Source organism: Pongo pygmaeus, chromosome 8, assembly GCF_028885625.2.
Source record: "Pongo pygmaeus isolate AG05252 chromosome 8, NHGRI_mPonPyg2-v2.0_pri, whole genome shotgun sequence".
Lineage (NCBI taxonomy): Eukaryota > Metazoa > Chordata > Mammalia > Primates > Hominidae > Pongo > Pongo pygmaeus.
The window spans coordinates 47,649,543-47,676,384 of record NC_072381.2 but is presented as its reverse complement, the minus strand read 5'-3'; the positions used below and the strand labels follow the sequence as shown (position 1 = coordinate 47,676,384).

Below are 26,842 nucleotides of genomic sequence, written 5' to 3'. Positions count from 1 at the left end.
TCACAATCATCCCACTCATCATCTGACACTATTTTGAGCACTCCTTTACTTTCTCTGGTGATTTAAAAAATAACGTTCAGCCAGGTGCGTGGCTCAATACAGTAATCCCAACACTCTGGGAGGCGTAGGTGGGCGGATGGCTTGAGTCCAGGAGTTCCCGACCAGCCTGGGCAACATAGCGAAACCTCGCCTCTACAAAAAATAAAAAATTTAGCCGAGAGTGGTGGTGCTACTCAGGAGGTTGAGGCAGGAGGATCGCTTGAGCCCAGGAGGTCGAGGCTGCAGTGAGCCGTGATTGTACCACTGCACTCCAGCCTGAATGACAGGGCGATACCCAGTCTGGAAATAATAATAGTAACAATGTTCAGCTTAACCTGTGATGAGTGCCTTGACATCATCTCTTCATGAAGAAGATCCACCAAAATAAAATGGTTACAATTATTAGCCCTACAAAGCATAAAAAAAAAAAAGAAAGAAAATCTGTCCCTGGCTTAGCCATTAGCCACCAAATCTGTGTGTTCAGGTGCTCTGTGACTGAAAATCTTGCCCTCGACCTGGGTCTGAGTTACATTCTGAGGTTTGGGGGCTTCTCACACCACGGAATTATTACCTGAGCAACTTCAACCTGACAAATCCCTCCTAACGCCCCGCTCTGAGACGCCTTTAGGCGATCTCTGGAGTACTCAGTGTACTTTTTTTTTTTTTTCTTTGAGACGGAGTCTTGCTCTGTCGCTAGGCTGGAGTGCATGGCGCGATCTCGGCTCACGCAAGCTCCGCCTCCCGGGTTCAAGCGATTCCCCCGCCTCAGCCACCCGAGCGGCTGGGACTACAAGCGCGCGCCACCACGCCCAGCTAATTTTTTTGTATTTTAGTATGGGTTTCACCATGTTGGCCAGAATGGTCTTGATTTCCTGACCGCCTGATCCATCCGCCTCGGCCTCCCAAAGTGGTGGGATTACAGGCGTGAGCCACCGCGCCCGGCCTTCAGTGTATTACTTTCCTTATTTTATTTTTTGAGACAGCGTCTCGCTCTGTCGCCCAGGCTGGACGCAATGGAGCAGTCACGGATCACTGCAGCCTCGACCTCCCGGGCTCAAGCGATTCTCCCGCCTAGCCTCCCTGGGGCCACAGGCTTGCGCCACCACGCCCTGCCATCGGTTCTCATTTCCTTTTCCCATCCTAGTCTTCAATCAGGCGTCCTTTCCGCGCACATTTCAGTGTTCTGTGGGGCTCACCAGTGTCCTTCCTCCAGGGCCTCAGGGGCAGTCAGAGGGATCTTTCCCGCCGCTCCACTCCCTCCTCCTCTTCCTCCCCCCATCCCCTCCCCACCCCTCCCTTCTCCTCTCCAGAAACATCCTCGCTTGTCCGCCTCCGCCGCCTCCCCGGCCAGCCGTGTCGGCTCTGCTCCGCGCCCGGCCGGCCAACCGGCTGCTCAGCTCTGGGCGCGTCACAATGCGCCGTCGCGGCCCCGCCCCCGGACGCCGGACGCAGGAGCTCCGCCCTGCCGCGGTCCTTGCGTCCTTCCGGCTCCGTCGTGGAAGCAGGACTGCGCCGCGTCTTCCTTAAGGTGGGGTTCGGGGGGCCCACCTTATCGCTGTCACGCCGGCAGGTAGCAATGGGGTGGGGACGCGGGCTCCTTGGGCTTCTGTTTCCTGGTGTCCAGGGCAAAGGGCCGAGCCGGGGAGTAGGGCCTAGTCGGGGCCTGGCACGCCGGGAGCAGGAGGGCTTCCGGCAAAGCCGCGTGCGCTCGACGGGCAGGCGCTAAGGATTGGGGCCGGCAGCGCGCCTGACCCCGCCTCTCGTAGGCCCCGCCCCGTGCTCGCAGGCGGGGGTTTCCATGGTGATGGTCAACAAGCCTCAACTGCCTTTGCTACAACTGCCAAGTTCCCCGCGTCCCACCCTTCTCTAGGTGCTCCGAGGGACCACCGGGGTGCCTGATGTGAGAGCGGGAGTGTAGAGACTCGGAGGCTGAGGTGAGGGGCGGCCGAAGTCTCCGAGGTCGAAGGCCGCACACCCGGGACCTAGCGGGGACCGGGTCCCCCTGGGGGTGGGGACCGTGGGGCTGGGATTTGAGATTAAGGAGACCATCCGAAGTCCAGGGCCCCATACCCGGACTACCTGGGGATTGGGCCTATTGGGGTGGGGATCGTTGGGCTGGGGCTGGGATTTGGGATCAGGGAAGAGAGATTTGAGTTTAAGCGCCGCAAACCTGGGACCGAGCGAGGACTGCACATAATGAGGGGCCGTGGCGCTGAGATTTGGGTGACGGGATTCGAGGTCGAGGGGCCCGTACGTGGGACCGGCAAGAACTGGACCCACTGGGACCGGGAGACGCAGCGTCGGAGGTCGAGAGCCGCACGCCCGGACAGTGGTCCCACGCGGTGAGCACCGCGGGCTGAGATTTTGGAGTCAGGGAAACGCGGGGAAGGCACGGACGGCCGGGTGCGTTAGTCCGGCCTCCTGGCGGGGCGCTGGCGACTGGCGGAGGGCTCTGAAAGTGAGAACAGGCCTGGCGCAGTGGGAGGCCCAGCCGGGAGGATCTCTTGAGCCCAGGAGTTCCCGACAAGCCTGGGCAACATAGACTATCCCTACTGAAACGTAAAAAAAGAAAAATTAGCCACGTGTGGTGGCGCGCGCCTGTTGTCCCAGCTACTGGGGAGGCTGAGGCGGGAGGGTCGCTTGCTCTGAGGTAGAGGCTGCAGTGACAGTGATTGTGCCACTGCATGCCAGCCTGGGCGACGGAAGTGAGACCTTGTCTCAAAAGAAGTAATAATAATAGTAATAATACCTGAGTAAAATGAAAGCCGCGCGCTCACGTGGCTGCAGGCGCCTGAGAGTTGCACAAGACTTCCTTGTGGGGAGTTGGCTCCGCCCTCCTCCCACGCCCGGTTCCCGGAGCCTTAGCTCTCGACCCTGGGCCCTTTTTCTTCCTCGGCGGCGCCGCGTGTCCTCGGAGCGCGGTCCCTGTATTGGTCTCCTGCTCCTAGAGGTATCGTGTTTGTATTTGGGGTGAAAATCTGATTTGTGCGCGCTCTTTAGCTTAGTCGCCTTTTTTTTTCCCCCCTTTTGCTTGTTTGTATGAAGTATTTTCGTCGATTCCGCCCTGCTTGTAGGAAACTTGTGGACGGGGCCCGGCTCCTGCTGCGCCGGCTGCCCGGCTCCCCCAACCGCAGAGTCGTGGACCAGGGTATTAAGGAGCAGGGCACCCGACTCGCCCTCCCCGCCAGGCCGCCCCGGGCGCGGGAACCCTTCCCCCTAGGCGCCTGGGACCCCCGCTCGTCTCCGCGTGTGTCCCGGCGGAGGGTGGAAGGAGAGCCGAGCTCGGCCATTGCCCGCGGGCGGCCCGGGGACGAGCTAACGCGTCTCTTTAGTTCTCGAAACTGCTGGCGGGCGCTGGGGGCTCGGGCCGGCCATCTGCGTGGCGGGACACGCGGCGCGCGCTGGCGGCTGCGCGCGAAGGGCAACGGGCGGCGGCGGCGGCGGCTTCCCGGAACCGCGCGGGGCGGGCGCTGCGCCGAGGTCAGGGCCACAGCCTCAGGCGGCAGGGAGTTCTGAAAGCGTAGTCTTCAGTCGTTCCGTTCCAAAAGTCATCTTAATTCTTCCAAAAATATACACATATAATTCTTTCTACTTAGTTATATTTTTAAAAGTTAAATACGTGGTTGTCTCTGAATTCCTAGTAAGATGAAAATTTCTTGGGTTCTCCAGGTAGGTGAAAGATACCTTAAGTGCTATTCCTGCAAAGTGACTCGTTGCTCTTACAGAATTTATAAACTATAAAATAAGACATTACTACTTTAATGAATATTAAGAGACAGATTGCTTTATTCCTAAGCAAGAAGATCTTTTGCTTTGTAGGTATTACATTCCGGTGTGCATTCTGTACATTAGAGTCATTATCGGCCGGGCGAGGTGGCTCACGCCTGTAATCCCAGCATTTAGGGAGGCCAAGGTGTGGGAGGATCGCTTGGGCCCCAGAGACAGACCCCGTCTCTATAAAAAAAATATATATATTATTTTTTGAGACGGGGTCTCACTTTGTTGCCCAGGCTGGAGTGCAGTGGTGTGATCTCGGCTTGCTGCCGAGATCCTTCTGTGCGCAAGGGATCCTCCCACCTCAGCCGCCGAGTATCTGGGACCACGGGCACTCTCCAGCATGCCCGGCAAATTTTTGTATTTTTTGTAGAGATGGGGTCTCCTTATGTTGCCCAGATTGATTTTCAAACTTTTGTGCTCAAGCGATTCTCACGCCTCTGCCTCCGAAAGCGCTGGGATTACAAGCGTAAGCCATCGTGCCCGGCCACTTTTTTGTAAACTGGCAAGTTTTCTGTTAAGGGTAGCGTTACAAAGCTTTATTCAGGTAAAAATTGGAATTTATTTAAAGGAAAAGACTGAGTAAATAGAAAGTTACTTCTCCCACGTGGCCAGAACTTTGGAAAGCCTGGAGGCAAATGAGAGCCCGGTGGGGGTAGATGCCTGCAGGGGCCGCAGAAATGTGACAGGCCCTTTCCGTGGAGGTGACTTCTCTAATTCCCTCTCCCCCACTGAGCTCTGGTTCTCTGCTCTTCGGGAGAACCACATTAGTTGACTCTTACTAGGTCGTAGAAGTTTTACTCCATTTTCTAATTACATGCTCAGTCCTACTCCAAAAGGGATTGCTATTAGCCCCATGTTTCAGATGAGAAAATGAGGTTGGGAGAAGTCATGTGTCCAGGGACACAACTGGGACTGGGTCCCAAGTTGGACCGGGACACCCCTCCCCTGCCAGGGCCCTTGCCCTGTCTTAGTTGCCCTGAGCCACGGTTCTTGTGGAGGGCAACAGGGTGGGCAGAGGGAGAACTGAGCTCAGCCAAGACCACCCTGGCTTATTTTACAGCAAATCCCAGACCAATAAGGTCTTTATTAATAAATAAATCCGCAGTATTTCTAAGAACTTTTAAATAAATCTAAGCATGATACTGCTCTCATACCTAAAAATACATTCCAAAATACCAAGTATCCAGGGTTTAAATGTTTCTGTATTAAATATTTTTTTTTTTCGAGACGGAGTCTTGCTCTGTCACCCAGGCTGGAGTGCAGTGGCACAATCTCAGCTCACTGCAAACTCCACCTCCCGGGTTCATGCCATTCTCCTGCCTCAGCCTCCCGAGTTGCTGGGACTACAGGCGCCCGCCACCATGCCCGGCTAATTTTTTGTATTTTTAGTAGAGGCGGGGTTTCACCATGTTAGCAAGGATGGTCTCGATCTCCTGACCTCGTGATCCGCCCTCCTCGGCCTCCCAAAATGCTGGGATTACAGGCGTGAGCCACCGCGCCGGCGTGTATTAAATATTTTAAACAGCTGGTTGGTTTGAGTCAGGATCCAAAGTCACACCTTATATTTTGTAGGTAACTTTTTTAAATTCAGAGCAGCACTGTCCAATAGAAATATAATGTATGCTATAAATATAATCTTATATTCTCTAGTGGTAAAAGGAAACATGATTCATTGTATTAACAATTTAACCTAATATATATCCACTACTATTTTGCATATAATTTTAAAACATTTTTTCATTTCTCCATGATCTTGACTAAAATAATTAAAAACAAAATCCTGTGAACTTGTCAAAATCCAGTGTGAGTTTTACACTTACACATTTCAAGTGTGGTGAATGGATGCTGTGTAAGTGATCATCTAGAGGTTCCCCTTTCTTAAAAGGCTCCATCCCCTGTTATATTTGTCGGGTTGTCTTGCAGCATTCCTTCCCCACACTTCGCATTTTTCTGATTGTTTTTCCGTGGTGGTCTTTGAGTGTCTGTTCTTTATATTTCCTGTAAAGTGATAGTTACCTCTAGAGGTAGTTTTGGTTTTGGTTTTATTTTTGTTTTTGAGACGGAGTTTTGGTTTTGTTGCCCAGGCTGGAGTGTAATGGTGTGATCTTGACTCACTGCCTCCGGGGTTCAAGCAGTTCTCTTGCCTCAGCTTCCTGAGTAACTGGGATTACAGGCGTATTTTTAGTAGAGACGGAGTATCAACTTGTTGGTCAGGCTGGTCTCAACCTCCTGACCTCAGGTGATCACCCGCTTCAGCCTCCCAAAGTGCTGGGATTACAGGTGTGAGCCACCGCACCCAGCCTGGAGGTAGTTTTGATTCAGATGAGAGTTTTTGGAAAGAAAACTTACTTGAGGGTGCTGTGCTCTAACCGGAGGCACATATTCGTTGGTATTTTCTCTTTTGTCATGTTACAGCAGCTATTAATGATCATTACGTAGATCCATTATTTTCTTAAATGGTTTCCAAATTAGTGATATTTTAATAATTGATTCCTTTTCATTTATTAGCAGGAATATTTTTATAAGAGGACAACTCTTTCAATAATCATGTGATCACTCTAAGATGTACTTTTGTTTTTGTTTTCCTTTTTTTTTTAGAGACAGATTCTCACTCTGTCTTCCAAGCTGGAGTGCAGTGGCAGGATCCAGGCTCACTGCAGCCTCCGCCTCCTGGATTCTCAGGCTTGTGAGCAGCTGGGATTACAGGCGTGCAGCACCACCACGCCCATCTAATAGTAGAGATAGTGGAGTGGCGGGGGTGGGGGGTTTCACCATGTTGGCCAGGCTGGTCTCAAACTCCTGACCTCAAGTGATCCGCCTGCCTTGGCCTCCCAAAGTGCTGGGATTACAGGCGTGAGTCACCCACCACGCCCAGCCCTCCACATTTTTTTTTTTTTTTTTCGAGAAAAGGTTTCACTTTGATGCCATGCTGGAGTGCCGTCGTGCAGACAGAGCTCACTGCAGCCTCGACCTCCTGGGCTCAGGCAATCCTCCTACCTCAGCCCCCCAAGTAGCTGGGATTACAGGTGTGTGCCACATGCCCAGCTATTTTTTTTTGTATTTTTTGTAGAGAAGGGGTTTTGCCATTGTTGCCCAGGGTGGTCTCCTGAGCTCAAGTGATCTGCCCACCTCGGCCTCCCAAAGTGCTGGGATTACAGGTGTGAGCCACTATATATGGCCTCAGTTCTTCCTTAACATAAATTCAGCTTAGCATTTCTCATAAAACATTAAAAAAGTACCTCTATATTTTGTGTCCATTGATACATCAGTATGAGAAATTGCAGTGATTGAGTTTGAAATGATCAACTACACTTGCATTCCTGAAATCCAACTTGGTCATAATATCGCTTTATATATTGCTGGATTAGGTTGACTGATACTTGGTTTGGACTTTTGCATCTGCGTTCTTGAGTGAAATTAGCCTGTGATACTTGATTAATTGTAAAACTCTTTTGGAAATGAAAAAATCAATTCCAAGTTCATTGTAGATGTAAGTGTAAAAATTTAGAGAAGAACATCAGCGCTTTGTAAATTCAGATAACCATATGGGCTGGGGTTAGGAAAAAGATCTCTTGAAAATGACACAGGCTGGGCGGGGTGGCTCACACCTTTAATCCCAGCAGGGCCAAGGCAGGCGGACTGCTTGAGGCCAGGAGTCCAAGACCAGCCTGGCCAATGTGGCGAAACCCCATCTCTACTAAAAATACAAAAATTTGCCAGGTGTGGTGGTATGCGTCTGTAATCCCAGGCTGAGGCAGGAGAATTGCTTGAACTCAGGAGGTGGAGGTTGCACTGAACCGAGAGTGGAACAATGGTTTGAGCTCAGGAGTTCAAGATCAGCCTGGGCAAGATGGCAAGACCCTGTCTTTTCAAAAACAGAATTTTTAATTAGCCAGGTGTGATAGCGAACACTTGTAATACCAGCTACTTGGCAGGCTAAGTGGGAAGGATCCCTTGAGCCCAGGAGATAGAGGATGCAGTGAGTTGTGATTGCACTACTGCATACCACCCTGAGCAAGAAAGCAAGACCCCGTTTAAAAAAAACAAAAAGCCATCATAATTAAGGAAAGGCATGACAGATTAAGACTCCTATTAGATTTATCCTAATGGTATGCCTCCTGTTAGACAAAGCATTTCACCTAATACAAATACAGATACTCTTACTTACTATGTTGTATCCCGATAAACCCATCATAAGTTATTTGATTAGAATAGTGCCATCTAATAGAATTATGATGTTTATGACAAATACATATCTTTGCTAATTTAAGTTGGTGTTAGATACCGTATACGACCCTCTTAAAGTACATAGAATTCAGAAGTTAGTTTTCTTGTGATGTTTTTGTCTGGTTTGGTAACACATTGTATTAGTATGCTAGGGCTGCCATGCAAAGTAATACAGACTAGTAACAAATTTTCTCACAGTTATGGAGGCTAGAAGTCTTAAGATAAGGGTGTTGATAGGGTTGGTTTCTTCTCAGGCAGGAGAAATAATGTGAATAGTAGGAATTCCAGAAGGAGAAAAAGACACAGATGGAGGCAGCAAGAGAAGCGATAAAGGATAGAAGTGAATTTTCCTGGCTTAAGATCCCTGTGGTTCCCATTAGGATATTTTGAAGACACAGCACAGGCGTGTGTTGGTAAAACTCCTAAATTTAAAGTATAGAGGAAACTGCTTTGGAAAAAGTATGTCCTCCAAATCTCTTATCTTCTCCCCCACTGTTTCTGTTTTGATGTTTATTCTACTTGGTTTTCCTTTCTTTGAATTCATTACTAACTTTTAAATTTAAAACTCAGTTTTAGTTCCAGAAAGTTTTTTTTTTAAAGTTTTGTAATGGAGTGGTATCTGAAGTTGCTCTTTTTTTTCCTGTTAAAATCATTATGGTTTTTGTGTAGCACTTCTTGTTCCCTGAAACCTGCCTAAGTCTGAGGTGTGGTGCGTTATTTCTGGGTGCCAGAGCCCCTCTTCTGTAAATTGTCATGTTCCTTTCCTTCTTCCATCTCTCTCTTCTCCACAGTTCCCCCAAGGCAGAATGAGTAGTCCCATGGGCAGCACAGCTCAGGGCCTGCTGCTTGGAACCTGACTAAGGTGTCATGTTTCCATGGAGGCTTCAGGAAGAATTCCCATCCCAAGGAATGTACCTTCCTCAGGGGGCTGAGGATACCCCACAGGCCTCCTTTCTGTCCAGCTCCAGGGCTTGACTATGCGCCTACTTAGGAGCTGCTTGCTCAAGGGAGAGAGGTACAGGAGGTGGTCTGGGAAAAACAAAATTGATCTTCCTATCAATTGTATTTTTGTTTAGTGGAATCTATACACACCCATTTCTTTGGATATTATTTCCAGTTACTCCAGCTAATCCAAATAATGATATTTGCCCTCAGTTAAGAACAGATTTTATTTTTAGGAACAGAAGTCTAGTAACAGTTTTCCTTTATTAACGTTTTAAGGACCATTTACCTTAGATATCATGATTCTTGGGCATTTGCAAAATGCAGTCAATATCAAACAGCAATGGTTGCTTGTTTTATGATCGGTCAAAATTTGTCCCTTATATTAATTTCAGTACAAACAGTATAGGTAAAATTTATCTAACATTACATTATACTACTCTTGATGCTTTTTAGTAACACAGCTTTTGAGAAATGAGCGCTGAGGGAAGCAGTGTGTTATCCCCCCAGACTTAGCTACAGCAAGTAAGTGAAAGGACCTGATAGATGGTAATGGAAAACAGCTTTCCTGTTGCATGCAGATCAGGACAGATCCCCTTTGGTGGATATAAATGTAGTAATAATGGAGTAAACATTTAAAATGTTAATATATGCTCCATCTGCAAGCTTCTCAGTCTTTTTTTTTTTTTTTTGAGACGGAGTCTCACTCTGTCTCCCAGGCTGGAGTACAGTAGTGCGATTTGGGCTCCCTGCAAGCTCTGCCTCCCGGGTTCACGCCATTCTCCTGCCTCAGCCTCCTGAGTAGCTGGGACTACAGGCGCCCGCCACCACGCCTGGCTAATTTTTGTATTTTTAGTAGAGACGAGGTTTCACCGTATTAGGTAGGATGGTGTCGACCTCCTGACCTCGTGATCCGCCCGCTTTGGCCTCCCAAAGTGCTGGGATTACAGGCATGAGCCACTGTGCCCGGCCACTTCTCAGTCCTTAATAGCTTTTAGGATAGCTCTGTATTGAATTTGGCATGCTGTGTGAATTGGGTTAGAATTCTCACACTTCAGATCCATGTGTCCCTGAAAAGTTAAGTACACATGTGTGCGTTGGTGCATTTTTTTTTTAATGGAATTAGTGTCTTGTATCATAATTCTTGAGTTCATGACAGCAGGAAGTACTTCAGAGTGACTGAATAGGAATTTTATAAAATTGCTGGGTTGGAAGATACTTTTGAGGCCATTAAATCCAATCTTCAATATTTCCAACAGAAAAGGAAAACATCCATAACAAATATGGTCTATGATCCGCTTACATACTATATACCATGATGGGGAATTTTTGTCCCCAAGACGCATCTTGTGCTTCTTGTGTGGTGAACAGACATGAGCAGCAGAAGCTGTATCCTAAAATTTCTTCAATCTAAAGGATTCACCATGAAATAAGAATATGAATACAAAGCATCCAGCACCAAAATGTATCCCAGTAAAGGGCTTTGGTAAAAAATATAAATAATTTCAACAAGTGTCCAGAGGGGAGATAATGTACAGAAGGAAAAAAGAATAATGGGCTTTTAACTTGTCTTTTTTTTTCCCCCTCAGTTTTTATCTTTTTCCTATATAGAGATGGGAGTCTCGCTATATTACGCAGGCTGGTCTCGAAGTCTCTTGGGCTCAAGTGATCCTCCCACCTCGGCCTCCCAAAGTGCTGGAGTTACAGGCTTGAGCCACTGCTCCTGGCCAGCTTCTACTTTAAACCTCAGCTATTTTATCAAGGAAAAAAGAATTTCCCTTCTTTCTACATGAAATTCATCACTCAGTGTTCCCACTCACCCATGCTCCTGTCTGTTTAAATGTCACTTCCTCAGAACCCCAATCTGAGCTAATCCCTATTTTCTGTTTTTCATTCATTCTAAAATTTGTCATCATATATTTGTACAATTCTTGATTTCCTACTCCACTGTTACTGGACCCACCAAGGCAGGAACTGTGTCTCTTTACCACTACAGTTCCTGTATCTTTTAGGTGCACAGTATTTCTTGGTGAGTCAATCTCCAGATTCAGTCATTTTTCGCTACATTACTCAAATCCTTTCACATTCTTCAGTTCCCACCAGTCTTCCTAGACTTGTTTCATTCCTTCCCATCTTGTCTCTATGTATCTCTTCCCACCATTCATTTTCCAGATAGCATCTAGACTGTTGTGTTAAAAAGCAAAACTCCTTTCACACCACATTCCATTAAATGCCTTCCCACTGGCCTTTGAACACCAAACCAGGCCTTTAAGGCTTTAAGGCTATGTCATCTCCTGCCATTGATCTCAGACCTAGCTGCAGTTGCACAATACAACCCCTGGCTCAAGTCTTCTGCACACGTTGTTTCCTCACAGGCAGGAACCCTATGGTGACTGATCAATAATTAAAACTTACCTTGGGCCAGGCACAGTGGCTCATACCTATAATCCTAGCACTTTGGGAGGCCAAGGTGGATCAGTTGAGCCCAGGAGTTACAGACCAGTCTGGGCATCATAGAGAGACCTTGTCTCTACTAAAAAATTAAAAAGAAAAAATTAGCCCAGCTTGGTGGCATGCACCTGTGGTCCCAGCTACGTTGGAGAGGCTAAAGGTGGGAGGATCATTTGAGCCCAGGAGGTTGAGGCTAATGTGCCTGTCACACAGATTCAACAGTTACTAATCATGGACAGTTATTCTCCATCTCCCCACCTAACTTTGGGACAACTTCAGACAAATCCAAGCCATCACAAATATTTCAAGATGGATTTCTAAAACTTAATTGCTTTATTTTATAACATAACCATAATTCTGTGGGTTCTTTTATCTGGCTGGAACTATCCTGAGGAACGACTGGCTCATTTGTCCTTGTAGTTTCCCACAGTCTACATCACTATATGTAGTATGTTACTGTTCCCTGTAATTCCTGTTATCTAGTAAGTGCATTCTAAAGACTTAATTTCTCTCAGTTTTACAAACAGTTGTATTAGCTGGGTGTGGTTGCATGCCAGTGGTCCCAGCTACTCAGGAGGCTGAGGTTGGAGACTTGCTTGAGCCTGGGAGGTTGAGGCTACAGTGAGCCAAGATCGTGCCACTGCATTCCAGCCTGGGCAACTGAGCCAGACCCTGTCTCAAAATAATAATAATTCTGTTAAAAACGTAAAACAGGCCGGGCGCAGTGGCTCACGCCTGTAATCCCAGCACTTTGAGAGGCTGAGGTGGGTGGATTACAAGGTCAGGAGTTCGAGACCAGCCTGACCAACATGGTGAAACCCTGTCTCTACTAAAAATACAAAGATTAGCCAGGCGTGGTAGCGCACGCCTGTAATCCCAGCTACTCAGGAGGTTGAGGCCAGGAGAATCGCTTGAACCTGGGAGGGGAGGTTGCAGTGAGCTGAGATCGTGCCATTGCACTCCAGCCCGGACAACGGAGCAAGACTCTGTCTCAAAAAAAAAAAAAACAACAACAACAAACTCCAAACAGGCCGGGCATGGGGCTCGCGCCTGGAATCCCAGCACTTTGGGAGGCCGAGGCAGGGGGATGACGAGGTCAAGAGATCGAGACCAGCCTAGCCAACACGGTGAAACCACATCTCTATTAAAAACACAAAAATTAGCTGGGTATAGTGGCATGGGCCTATAGTCCCAGCTACTCGGGAGGCTGAGGCAGGAGAATCGCCTTAACCCAGGAGGCAGAGGTTGCAGTGAGCCGAGATCATGCCACTGCACTCCAGCCTGGGCGACAGTGAAAACTCTGTCTCAAAAAAAAACCAAAAAAAAAAAAAAAAAAAGTCAAACATACACAAAAATAGAAACAAGTGTAATGAAACTATGTATACATCAGGAGCTTTAATAAAAATTACTAGCTCATAGCACATCTTGTTTCATGTATATTTCCACTTTCCAAGTAATCTGAAACATTCAAGAAATCAGGTATCATCTGCAAATATTTGTGGCTCTAAAAAGGGTCTTTTAAAGAAAATTACAGTATAATTACAGCAAAATTTACAATTCTGTAATATAAAATGTCACTGATCATATTATCGAAATTGCTTTATAATTGTTCTCCAGTTCATTTGAATTAAGATTCAGAGGTCCACAAAATTGCGTGTTAGTTAAAAGTTTTAGGAATTGCGTTAAAAAAATTTTTTTTCAAAGATTTTTTTTCAGAATCTTTAAATGTGTCCATGGTTAAATGTACAAACCAAGGTACGTCCGCTAGTTCCATTTTAGAGGCGGCCTTCCGGAGAGGGGCTGTGTCCAACTTGCTGGCTTCTCTTCCACTCTGCAGTGCCCGCCCTTCCCCGTGGCTGGCACTCTGGACTTTCCCCAGGTCGCGCTCGCGCCTGGCTCCCTTCGGGAGAACTCGGAGAAATGTCTTCCCGCAGCCCTGACTCTCTCCTTCCCCCACTTCCTGCCTGGGCCCAGCGCGCGGGCCACGGGGCCGCACCTGCAGGCACGCGTTTCCCATTGGTGACATCTTGGCGGGCCCGGCAGTGGCACTTCCTCCTCTGCACCCCGTGACCCACGTCCGGCTGCCGGTCTTGGATCACGAGGCCTCCGCTTCCCGGACTCCGGACCCCGCGCCTCCTCCGGGCCGGCGGCCCGTCCCTGGCGTGGTGAGCTGCCGCGCGGGCGTCCCGGCCCCGCCACTCCAGCCCCGGCCGCCCCCCCAGGTCCCTTTCCGCCGCCCCGGTCGCTCGCAGACCGACCCAGACCTAAGAGCGCCTCTTCCCTTCCCTCCCTTCAGCCGCGCTCGGCCCGCGGGTCCCGGAGCTCCCGCCCAGGCAGCGCTAGCCTGGCGGGCCGTGGAAGCAGCCCCCACCCCACCTTGCCGTCGCCCTGGCTCTCGCCCTCGCCCTCAGGGCACCGGAAGCCCGCCAGGCGCCCCCTCCCCTCCCCCCCCCCCCGCCCTCCCGCGAGGCGCCCTTCCCTCCGGGAACCCTCCCGTCCCTGCCCCCCCTCCCCCCGCTGCGCCGCTCGCTCCGCCCCCCGCCCGGAAGCTCCCGCCCGAGCCCGCGCAGGCCCTGGGGCCGGCCTTCCTGCCGGGCCGGGCGGTCCGAGGCTGCTGGAGCGCGGTGAGGAGGCCGCGTGAACGTCGCCGTCACCTTGTCTCGGGGCCTCGGCGCTGCTTCCCGCCAAAACACGTTTACCTCGCGCCCGGGCCTCCCACCTTGCGGAAGGGCCCCCCACCACCACTTGGATTTCTGTTGCAGGTTGAGAACAAAAAAATGCACCTGGACTTTCCCCGGAGCCCTCTGCGTGGTTGAGCTTCGGTGGAATTTCGGGGCTCTTGGCTGCCAGCCGCGCTTGCCTGGTAGCAACAGAAACCAGTCCCGCTCGCCTCCGTGGTAAGTCTAGAGCATGAAAGTCCGTGGGCCCGGCCAGGTGGACTTTGGTTTGAGAGTGGAACTAAGTGAGTAATGGGGGCGGCGCGGCCGGACGCGCTCCCAGCCGCCTGGCGAGAGTGCTGCCCGCTTTCCCGGGGGCACGGGAGTGTGTCTAGGAGGGGAGGCCAGGATCCCTCCTCGAGTCCTGTCCTGAACAAAAGAAAACGAGGTGGGTGGTGCTTGAACGGCAGTGTTTACTCTGCAGATAGCCGAAAGAGTAAGACTCCGGCGCGCCCTATTTATCTTGATTGGCTCTGCCTGAAGGCAAGCGTTAATCCGGTCCAACCTGTATCACAGCGAAGAGCTCGTTCGAGAGCGCTTTTTGGAAATGCAGATTCTTAGCTCCCACCCAGATCTGTTTTAGAGTTGGTGTTTTAATTATCTAGGTGGCCCGCGTGCAAGCTCGATCTAAAAACCTCCGGGTCCAGTCACCTGGGGGAGCTGAGCAGCCCTCCCCGCCTCCAGCGGTTTCCTGGTGCTGCGGGCGGGGAGACCAGACTCTTCCTCTGCGTGCGTTGGCGGTGCGCAGTGGCCGTGGTCTACAGGCTCACAGCGGCTGGTCCATTGGGGTAAATGGGTGTACGTGGGTCTGGCTGCCAGCTTGTGCATGTCCCCAGAGAGGCCTCAGGGTGTTGGTCTGTGGATCACGCAGGGATAAACCAGGGCATAAGTGGATCAGATCATTAAGATGACTGGGTTCCACCCTTTAGATCCTTGAACAAGTCGGATTGTTGAAGCCTTTTGAAAACCTGATTCCAGAGTACTTGAAACTGTTTCACCCCGAATAGGTTTCCTAATACATGTAATGCTTTCCATTTGTACACCCCCCCAAGAGTGTCTTAAGTAATAATCACTGGAAGTTTGCAAGACAAGGCAGATTTGATTATCTTCATTTTAAGACGACAGATTCAGCAAAATTAGCTGGTTTTACTAATTCCACATTTCCAAAACTTAAGCAGCTTAGTTCTCAGAATTCCTTAGCCCTCAGCCCGTGTCCTAGTCCTTTGGGGCAGCGTTATTACTGGGATGTTGGTGATCTAGTGATTATGATGTATTTTCTAGTGAAGCATATTTCAAAGAAGTTACCCAATAAAACTGGAAGTGTCTTTTGGATGTGTCTCCACACTGCTTACAGAGGGGTTCCTATAAATCAGATTGAACAATTTCTAGCAAGCACCCTTGCCCCATGCCCATGCTATCCCAGTGAAAGAGGGGTCTTAAGGTCAAGTCCCCTGTGGTTGTCACTTCTCCCCCACCCATCTCCCTCCCAAGTGCCCTGCCCCCGATATTTAAATTTCCTCCCAGCACTTAGGGTCCTCAGTGTACAAACTTAGAATTGGGCAGAGGCGGGCGGATCGCCTGAGGTCAGGAGTTTGAGACCAGCCTGGCCAACATAGTGAAATCCCATTTCTACTAAAAATACAAAAATTCGCTGGGTGTGGTGGTGCAGGCCTGTAATACCAGGTACTGAGGCAGGAGAATCTCATCAAGAGTAAATCTCATCAAGATCAATAAGGCGTTTCCCTTTTGTTGTACTCTGTATTGCCCTGTGAAAAGATAATACTTCCAAAATGCTGTTAGGCGGATGGGGTGTGAGATTTAATTTAAACCCAGGGGCTATATAAAGGGCTTCCCAGCTGTCTCTGTCCTTACCTGGAGTTCTGATCCCAGAGCCAGTGCCTAGGATCTGAGACCACACAGCCAATATCGCTCTGTTTTTTTTAGGACATTTCATTACCATCCAGAAGTGTCTCCCACTGAAGGCATCCGCGGTTGTTTTTAAGGTAAGCTATTTTAAGAAGAGCCCTTTTTCAGCTGCAGTATTTATATTTGTTATACTCAAATTTGCTTAGCAGCCTGGAGTGAAAAAAGTTTTGTCCCTAACTTTAACCTTGAGCAGGACACCACAGGGCTCTTTTCAGCTTGAGTTTTAGTTAATGAAAAGCCTTAGGACTTCTGAGAAATGGAACAGAAAACCAATTCTGGAGTAAAAATAAGCAGTAAGTGTTTTAAGTGTACACATGTGTTTTGGAAAGGAATGGTCTCTTCACCTTGCCTTCAGAGAGGAAGTAGTTTTGCTTCTGAAACATTTCCTGATGCGAAACACTTATGACATGTAAGAGATTAGGCATTTTAAGTAATTCTTCTATGAAATGTTTTTATTTTTTATGCTTCTTGTATGTCTTTTTCAGCCTAGCCAGGCCACTGCCTTCTTGAGGAAGGTGTTGACCCCCCTACACATGGGCAACAGTTAATCCTGGTTAATCTTGGACCAGCTGGGTCAAGCCTGTGCTGAGGATGGGGTCATGGTGGCCAACAAAACAGGCACAAGTTTCTCCCCAGTGGGCTCCTATTGTGGGTTTAAGACCCCTTTAACAACACAAGAGTTCTGTGGTTAGTGTAGAGCATGAGACTTAATTTGGATAATGAGAAGACCTTTGAGAAAGGTGGTGTATTTCAGCTTAGACCTTAAGGATTAGTGGGATTAAGGTAGACAGAAGGTTGAACAGAGTATATTTGGGGAGAGAATTAACCATGAGTGTCAACTATGTGCGTCACATCCCTGAAGGGGCAGAGAGCTTGGCACATTCCAGGAGAAAAAAGGAAGTGATGTGAGCTTAGGTAGAAGAGAGTTACAAGGCCTGAGGGACCCCATTGGGCCTGTGGTCCTTGTTCTGAGGTTGGTGGGAAACCACTGAGGACTTGGAAGCACGACGGTAATGAGTTTTAAAAGTACACATGAGCCATAGATGGGATTGCAGTAAGGCCTAGCCACTATGCTTGGAATTTTTTTTTTTTTTTGAGATGGAGTTTTGCTCCTGTTGCCCAGGCTGGAGTGCAGTGACGTGATATTGGCTCACCGCAACCTCTGCCTCCTGGGTTCAAGCGATTCTCCTGCCTCAGCCTTCCTGAGTAGCTGGGATTACAGGCATGTGCCACCACGCCTGGCTAATTTTGTATTTTTAATAGAAACGGAGTTTGTCCATGTTGGTCAGGCTGGTCTTGAACTCCTGACTTCAGGTGACCTGCCCGCCTCAGCCTCCCAAAGTGCTAGGATTACAGGCATGAGCCACCGCGCCCGGCCTATGCTTGGAATTATTTAAAAGATGTATCGGTAATCTGGAATTGGCTGTTTGTACATACAGAAATTAGAATAGGAGAAATAACTATGAGATACAGAAAGAAAATGACAATTTGATAATTCACATTACAAAGAAAAGAATTACTGAGTTCATAGGCTGCCATTCAATGTGTTAGGAACAGGGTAGAGCTGTGAGGCACCTTTATTGCTGAGGAAATGGAAGAGTTGAATAGGATTTAGGGATGAGGATACTGTGGAGAATGGGATCGCCCAAGGGAGTTGAGTTGATTGGATTTGAGGGCTTGGGAGAAGGTCAAGGATTACTCCAGTTTCCTTCTAGAGCCTCTGGGTGCAGGTAGGGGCAGTCATGTTGCTATTGGAGTGTGACAGAAGAGAGAATGTGAGGTTTAGTTGTGGCACAGAGGAGAACCTGTGGAGTGGAGTTGTATCTACCCGTCTGGGCTTCAGGGAGCCAAAGACTGGGGGTTTGTGTATCTCCTGACCCTGGAGATGATTATGGAGACCCTGGGAGCAGGTGAGTCCACTGAGAAGAGGACTGGGCCCAAGCCCGATTCCCTACAGTTAATGGTTAAGGAAGGACTCAGAGACTGTCTAAGGAATTAACTGGAAAACCAAGAGTAATTGCCAACAGGAGTGAAAGGGAGAGGATTTCCAGGAAAGAATGGTTAAGTAAGATGAAGATGAAAACATTTGCTCTTTTTCTTGCCATGGAGATCTGTATAGTAGGATCATGCAGTTTTTTTTTTGTTTGTTTTTGTTTTTGAGATGAGTCTCACTCTGTCGCCTAGGCTGGAGTGCAGTGGCACGATCTCAGCTCACTGCAACCTCTGCCTTCCAGGTCCAAGCGATTCTCCTGCCCCCGTGTCCGGAGTAGCTAGGATTACAGGTGCCTGTCATACCATGCCTGGCCTTTTTTTTTTTTTTTTTTTTTTTAAGATGGAGTCTTGCTTTTTCGCCTAGTGGTGCGATCTGGGCTCACTGCAAGCTCTGCCTCCCGGGTTCACGCCATTCTCCTGCCTCAGCCTCTTGAGTAGCTGGGACTACAGGCGCCCGCCACCATGCCCGGCTAATTTTTGTATTTTTAGTAGAGACGGGGATTCACCATGTTAGCCAGGATGGTCTCGATCTCCTGACCTCATGATCCACCTGCCTCAGCCTCCCAAAGTGCTGGGATTACAGGCATGAGCCACCGTGCCCGGCCAATTTTTCTGTATTTTTAGTAGAGATGGGGTTTCACTGTGTTGGCTAGGCTGGTCTGGAACTCCTGACCTCAATGATCTGCCTGCCTTGGCCACCCAAAGTGCTGAGATTACAGGCACGAGCCACTGCGCTCAGCCTAGGTGTCCACCACTATGCTTGGCTAATTTTTGTATTTTTGGTAGAGGCGGGATTTCACCATGTTGGTCAGGCTGGTCTTGAACTCCTGACTCCCGGTGATCCACCCTCCTTGACCTCCTAAAGTGCTGGGATTACAGGCGGTGAGCCACCACACGTGGCCTTGATCATGCAGTTTTAATGGAGGGGAGTGGAAGTGACAGTAGAGGCCTTTTGACAAGATTTTGCTGAACAAATCAACAAGTAGCTAGAGGCAAAGTTGGCACAGGGGAGGTGTATGACATGATTGGGTAGAACTGAGCATGTTTAATTACCAAGTAGAGAGGGCTCAGTGGAGAAAGGGGAAAAAAAAGAATAAAGCATGGCCCCAGGGTACGTGAGGTTGGACCCAGAGCAGAGCTGTTGTTCACGATGTCCGCTGTAAGGGGCCCACTACGTGCTTACAAACTCCTAGACTCTGACTTGACTTCACAAAGTCCACTTCCAAGAGTAATGTCGACCAGCTGGAGAGGAGGTGAGAATCTGTAAGGCTGCCCCAGACATCTGAAGGGCTTTGGACAACCAGGGTGCTGGGGTAGGACAGTGGGCGATATTGAGGGCCCGCGTACTCTATGGCTGTTCGCTCTGATTTTCTTTTTTTTTTCTTCTTGTGTGGTGGTTTTTTTTTTTTGGAGTTAGTCTCGCTCTGTCACCCGGGCTGGAGTACAATGGTGCGATCTCCACTTACTGAAAACTCTGCTTCCTGGGTTCAGGTGATTCTCTTGCCTCAGCCTCCCTAGTGGCTGGGACTACAGGTGCCCGCCACCACGTCCAGGTAATTTTTTTTTTTTGAGACAGAGTCTCACACTGTCGCCCAGGCTGGAGTGCAGTGGTGCGATCTTGGCTCACTGCAACCTCTGCCTCCCAGGTTCAAGCGATGCTCCTGCCTCAGCCTCCCAAGTAGCTGGGACTACAGGCGCCCACCATCACGCCCGGCTAATTTTTTGTATTTTTAGTCGAGACAGAGGTTTTGTCTATTGGAACTCATGACCTCAAGTGGTCCCACCCACCTTGGCCTCCCAAAGTGCTAGGATTATAGGTGGGAACCACTGTGCCTGGCCTCACCCTGATTTCTACAGTATTTCACAACTTGGGGGCAGCATTAGCCACCAGAGAACATTTGGGAATGTCTGGAGACATTTGATTGTCAGAACTGGAGGTGGAGGGTGCTACTGGCATCTAGTGGGCAGAGACCAGGGATGCAGCTAAACATCCTACAGTGCCTGGGCCTGCCTCCACAACACAAAGAACTGTCTGGTCCAAAATGTCCTGAGGCTGAGAAATTGTAGCTTAGAGGCACCGTTTCACCTGGCTGTGTGCAGCTGAGCCACTCAGTACATCCATGGAGTAGTCAGATATTTGTTTGGAATCTTCCAGAGCTCTGGTTTTACTGGGCGCGTACAGTTAAGAAGTTCATTGAATGAATTCCATGTATAGTGAGGAAGGAATGTAAAATGATACTTGCTCTAAGCTGGATTATGAAGAATGAGGAGAGAAAGAGGCTGTGTGGATAAGGAAGCCAAGGTCTCTACAAAGGAGAGGGATAGCAGTTGTGGTGGAGGGAGTAGGATGTGATTAGGGTGGGGTTTCCTTCAGGGAATGGTGAAATCACTGGAGGGTAGGAGTCCAGGAGAAAATGTTTAGTGGATTATGGCTTCATCTCCTCCACCTGGAACGATGGCTGGACCTAAGGCTAGGAACAGAACTCGAGGGAGGCCTTCAGATACTTTTCATGTGTGAGGAGCAAGACCAGGGTATGGTCAAAGACAAAAGGACAGGCGGTGCCTAGGCTGATCCGGTGTTGGGAATGGAATTGCATAAGAAGCCACCACCTGTAATTGAGCTGTCCCAGACCCATTATCCCAAGAGACGCAATACAAACTTGCCCTGACTCTGCAAGGAGGAGCTTCTGAACTGTTAGCACAGAATTTCCTCCGTGGGCAGGAGAGGAAGAATCTGCTGTGACCTTGCTCTGCCAGATCAGCATGTTGCAGTGGCCATATGCTGCTGCAGGGGATTTAGATAAGGCCCTGGGGAGGCGGGGACCATTACTTTCTAAGGTGGAGGCTAAACCCCAGGGTTTGTTGCAGACCCAAAGCACAGTTTGAGAATTGGGGATAGGATTATTTATGCCCAATCCTTTGCCCTTCAGGATTATTTTATAAAAGTTGATTGAGTTTATGTACATAGTCAGTACATTTGAGGTGGGCAATGAGCAATCCAGGTTAGGCTCCCCTTGACTCTCTTCCCAGAGGCTTCCATGTTCCACTCTCATTAGCAAGGGTGACATCTTTTAGTTAGGCTGTATACTTTCAAAGCCCTTGCATTCCAAATCACAGTTCATGAGTAAATGCCGTGTTTGGTCTTGGTGATGTGTTCAGGATATCACATACTGTTCTGTTTCATTTGTGCCATTATGCTTGTTATTGGGAGAGGAGACACGTCTTGTTATCTTTATAATCTGGTGTAGACACAGGTAAATTTGAAAGATTTACACAATTATCCTTTTAGACATTGTCAATTTGAAATGATGAAGCACTGTATGATAATATGTCATCTGCAATGGCTACATCAAACTTTAAAATTACTAATTTTCCCTGAAACTAGCGCAGTTGAGCGTTTATTTATTATGAATTTGCTTTTCCTTTTCTTAAATTACACTTACCTATACTTTTTGTCTGTTTTTTAAATTGTGCGGTTTTTTTATGGAGCTTTTTTCCCCACATGATGAGCCCATATTTCTTGAAAAGGCCACCAGCTATATCTGTTATGCTTGGTGTAAAATGACACTTTGAAACATTAGATTTCCAGCTGTGCCTGGTGGCTCACGCCAGTAATCCCAGCACTTTCGGCAGCTGAGGTGGGCGGATCACCTGAGGTCAGGAGTTCAAGACCAGCCTGGCCAACATGGTGAAATCCCATATCTTCTAAAAGTATAAAAAATTAGCCATGCGTGGTGGCTGGTGCCTGTAATCCCAGCTACTCAGGAGGCTGAGACAGGAGAATTTCGTGAACCCAGGAGGCGGAGGTTGCAGTGAGCCGAGACACCACCACTGCACTCCAGCCTGGGCGACAGCGAGACTCTGTCTCAAAAAAAAAAAAAAATCCATATACTCCTATGCTCATTTTAAGCGTCACCTTTGACAGTGTTCATATAAAAATAACGTCTTTGGCCCCATGATACTGCAGTATTTTTCTTGCTTGTAGCTATGTTATATACCCTGCTGTCTAGGTCAGCTGCTCCTCTTTCTCAGAAGACTGCTTTCCAGTGTGTGGTTGGCCTTACTCTTTGAGTTTGGACTTCAGGTGCCATGTACCACCCTGGTGGGAAGGGCATTTCTCAGCCCTCTTGTGATTGCCCTTTCTTCCCGATGCCCTCTTCCAGATCTTCAGCACAAGGCAGCAATTCTGCTATATTTTATGTGAACCTGTGAATCATCTGCTCTGGTTTCTCCATTTATTTGCAGTGTACATAACTAAGTGTGCTGGTGAATTTGTCTGCTTGTCTGTATATGTCATCAGTTTGGCCTCATACTTTACTGGTATTTAGTTTGAAATGACAATTTAGGAGCAAAATCATACCTCCATAGACACTGGAAGCCATTGCTGTCTTGTATCCTGGCAACATTACTGCTGATGAAAACACTAGAAAATCTTACCCTATGTTGTGGTTTAAAAACAGCCTGCTATGTTCCCATCCCTTATTCACTCATGAAAGTAAAAGTATCCTACCATAGACAAGCAGATTTACTAAATTTACTATTTAACCAAATGTAAGGCCTATAGTTTAGGAAGAACTCAGGAGCTCTTATAAGTGAACTGCCACATATTATCATGACAAATATGTGGAATAAATATAACAAGGAAATGTGCTTGCTCTAACCTGACTGAAACTTACATTTCTCTGTGTTCAAGGCACCACATTCACATGCATCGTCCTGTCTTGTAAACTCCTAATTTGTTTTTCAAACTGCCTGTGACTGATCATGTAATTTTTTGAGAGACCTGGAGTTAAATCTTAGCTCTCAGTTGTATTTGGTATATTTCTTAATGTCTTGCTACCTCTCTCATCTGTAAAATGGGGAAAATTTCTGTTGCATACTTTAGTTGTGCATATTAAATAAATTTTTCTTTTTTTTTTCCAGCTACAAAAAAGCCACACCCAAGACCACCTGACACCCACCCTGTCAAGTGTCCATGATGCTGGGCCCTGAGGGAGGTGAAGGCTTTGTGGTCAAGCTCCGTGGCCTGCCCTGGTCCTGCTCTGTTGAGGACGTGCAGAACTTCCTTTCTGACTGCACGATTCATGATGGGGCCGCAGGTGTCCATTTCATCTACACTAGAGAGGGCAGGCAGAGTGGTGAGGCTTTTGTTGAACTTGGATCAGAAGATGATGTAAAAATGGCCCTGAAAAAAGACAGGGAAAGCATGGGACACCGGTACATTGAGGTGTTCAAGTCCCACAGAACCGAGATGGATTGGGTGTTGAAGCACAGTGGTCCCAACAGTGCCGACAGCGCCAATGATGGCTTCGTGCGGCTTCGAGGACTCCCATTTGGATGCACAAAGGAAGAAATTGTTCAGTTCTTCTCAGGGTTGGAGATCGTGCCAAACGGGATCACATTGCCTGTGGACCCCGAAGGCAAGATTACAGGGGAAGCGTTCGTGCAGTTTGCCTCGCAGGAGTTAGCTGAGAAGGCTCTAGGGAAACACAAGGAGAGGATAGGGCACAGGTACATTGAGGTGTTTAAGAGCAGCCAGGAGGAAGTTAGATCATACTCAGATCCCCCTCTGAAGTTCATGTCCGTGCAGCGGCCAGGGCCCTATGACCGGCCCGGGACTGCCAGAAGGTACATTGGCATCGTGAAGCAGGCAGGCCTGGAAAGGATGAGGCCTGGTGCCTACAGCACAGGCTACGGGGGCTATGAGGAGTACAGTGGCCTCAGTGATGGCTACGGCTTCACCACTGACCTGTTCGGGAGAGACCTCAGCTACTGTCTCTCCGGAATGTATGACCACAGATACGGCGACAGTGAGTTCACAGTGCAGAGCACCACAGGCCACTGTGTCCATATGAGGGGCCTGCCGTACAAAGCGACCGAGAACGACATTTACAACTTCTTCTCTCCTCTCAACCCTGTGAGAGTCCATATTGAGATCGGCCCAGATGGAAGAGTGACGGGCGAAGCAGATGTTGAGTTTGCTACTCATGAAGAAGCTGTGGCAGCTATGTCCAAAGACAGGGCCAATATGCAGCACAGATACATAGAACTCTTCTTGAATTCAACAACAGGGGCCAGCAATGGGGCGTATAGCAGCCAGGTGATGCAAGGCATGGGGGTGTCTGCCGCTCAGGCCACTTACAGTGGCCTGGAGAGCCAGTCAGTGAGTGGCTGTTATGGGGCCGGCTACAGTGGGCAGAACAGCATGGGTGGCTATGACTAGTTTTGTTAGGAACATTTGAGTTATTTCAATCAAATTTTCACAGGCAGCCAACAAGCAATTAAGAGCAGTTATAATAGAGGAAGCTGGGGGACCCATTTTGCACCATGAGTTTGTGAAAAATCTGGATTAAAAAATTACCTCTTCAGTGTTTTCTCATGCAAAATTTTCTTCTAGCATGTGATAATGAGTAAACTAAAACTATTTTCAGCTTTTCTCAATTAACATTTTGGTAGTATACTTCAGAGTGATGTTATCTGAGTTTAAGTAGTTTAAGTATGTTAAATGTGGATCTTTTACACCACATCACAGTGAACACACTGGGGAGACGTGCTTTTTTGGAAAACTCAAAGGTGCTAGCTCCCTGATTCAAAGAAATATTTCTCATGTTTGTTCATTCTAGTTTATATTTTCATTTAAAATCCTTTAGGTTAAGTTTAAGCTTTTTAAAAGTTAGTTTTGAGAATTGAGACACAATACTAATACTGTAGGAATTGGTGAGGCCTTGACTTAAAACTTTCTTTGTACTGTGATTTCCTTTTGGGTGTATTTTGCTAAGTGAAACTTGTTAAATTTTTTGTTAACTAAATTTTTTTCTTAAAATAAAGACTTTTTCACAATGACTGGCACAGATTATCTACTCAGCAAAAGATAGCAAAATGGGTGGTTGAAGATAATTCATTTTAATCGTAATGTATTTTAGTGTGAATTTAAAAATTTCATACATCAAATCAATGATCTCCCTTATATTCTTATGATGAGGCTAAATAAAAGTCTAATAAAAATGTTAAATATGTGAATGGTGGAAATGGTGACTAGCAGCACACATTCTGGGAAGCATCAAATAGACACACGGCCCCAGCCACCTGCAATTTATGTGCACTGTTGTAAACCATTCAGAATTTCCTGCTAGGCCCTTGATGCTGGAGTCACATCTGTTGATAGCTGGAGAACTGTAGTTTCAAGTGCTACATTGTGAAAGCCATTATTTTGTTTCTAGTTTTTATAAAATGCTGATTTAAACTTTTTTTTTTTTTTTTGGTCATGCTCCTGATTTCTATAGGGTGCATTTGTTAATTAGGTTATGACAGGATACACATTATCAAGCTTGAGACCCATTTTCAAATTGCTATCCACCTTGGCAACAGCAGTGTTGAAATTCAGGCAGCTCTACATATAGCATACAGTATTACTATCATTTTAAACCTTATGCTAAATACAAACCATCAGGACTTTAAAATGTGGAGTTTATTTAAAGCCATTCTATGCAAAAATGCTGTCTACCACTGAGAATTCTTCAACTTTTATTTTCCCACTTCACTAGCTGTATAATGTAACATATGTTATGATTTTACCAATATTAAGGGTCTTTATTAGTATCTTAAAGAGTAAATGCTCTTGGTGAAACCCCTGAGAGCTGCAGTAAAAATTAGGTCTGTGAAGTCTTCAACCTTTTCTAGCCTCATTGGGCTTCAGAGGCTCAGCTTAGGTACAGCCCTTCGTTCCAGTGTTCTACATGGTTGGATGGCCTGATGTGAGGGCAGCAGCATCACCAGGAATGGCAGGGTACAGGGACGCAGAAAGAGGCACTCGGAAGACTGGCATGGGGGAAACAGGGAGAACTGTCCTTGCTGTAACCCTGATCCGGGATCTCTGCCCACCCATGGGCCTACCATGCTTCAAGTGTCAGCATTGCATGGGGAAGGAGAGGACTGCAGGTGAGGGAGACCCAGAGAAACAGGTGGAGTTTCAGCTGGAAATGGGGCTGGAATGCCATGAAGATGAGACCTCAGATTTCGTAGAGTGGTGGAGATTCAAAGAGTACCTTCACACCCCTGGAAGTCTATGCTAGATTGAGGATGCATGGGTGGAAAGGGCTCCAGGGGATGGGAAAGGGAATGTGTTAGATGACCTGACATCCCAAGGTAACAACATAACATGGACAGCAAAACATCCCCTTGCTCCAGGATTGTTAACTTTTGTTGGGGAGAGGCAAGTCTCCCTCTGATGCCCAGGCTGGAGTCTAGTGGCATGATACTGGCTCGCTGCAGTGTCAGCCTCCTGTGCTCAAGTTATCCTCCCACCTCAGCCTCTCAAGTAGCTGGGACTGGAGGCGCACACCACTATGCCTGGCTGATCTCTGTATTTTTTGTAGAGATGGGGTCTCACTATGTTGCCCAGACTGGTCTTGAGCTCCTCAGCTCAAGTGACCTGTATTCTTCAGCCTCCCAAAGTTCTAGGATTTCAGGCATGCACCATGGCACCCAGCCATGCCCATTTGTTACTACGCACAGCCATGCCCATTTGTTAATACTGTCTATGGCTGCCCAGGTACTACAGCAGGCAGAGAGATGGGTAGTTGTATCAGAGACCACATGGCCCACAAAACCTAAAATATTTACTGAAACTACAGGAAATGTTTTTCAACCTGTGGCCTCGGGCATGACTAGGGCATTCCCTGCAAGGTCAAAGTCAAGATACTGCATCTTGTTATGTTGTAGAACCCCAAATTCAGGCTTGCGTACCTGATGTGTAGCTGATGCCAAACATC

General features: G+C 47.8%; 1 protein-coding gene across 6 annotated transcripts; it reads left to right on the top strand.

Annotated features, from left to right (window-relative positions):
* Positions 1-876: 876 nt before the first annotated feature.
* Positions 877-24,911, top strand: HNRNPF (heterogeneous nuclear ribonucleoprotein F). 6 transcript variants are annotated; one of them, XM_063669810.1, is made up of 5 exons: positions 1,523-1,609; positions 13,411-13,601; positions 14,199-14,333; positions 16,098-16,156; positions 22,995-24,911. In XM_063669810.1, the coding sequence occupies exon 5, from the start codon at positions 23,047-23,049 to the stop codon at positions 24,292-24,294; it is 1,248 nt and encodes a 415-aa protein (XP_063525880.1). In that variant the 5' UTR covers positions 1,523-1,609; positions 13,411-13,601; positions 14,199-14,333; positions 16,098-16,156; positions 22,995-23,046; the 3' UTR covers positions 24,295-24,911. The 6 variants fall into 6 exon arrangements, with proteins under 6 accessions (XP_054293089.1, XP_054293093.1, XP_054293092.1 ...); XM_054437114.2 differs by lacking the exon at positions 13,411-13,601 and having other exon boundaries at positions 877-1,567; XM_054437118.2 differs by lacking the exon at positions 13,411-13,601 and having other exon boundaries at positions 1,463-1,609.
* Positions 24,912-26,842: the final 1,931 nt, after the last annotated feature.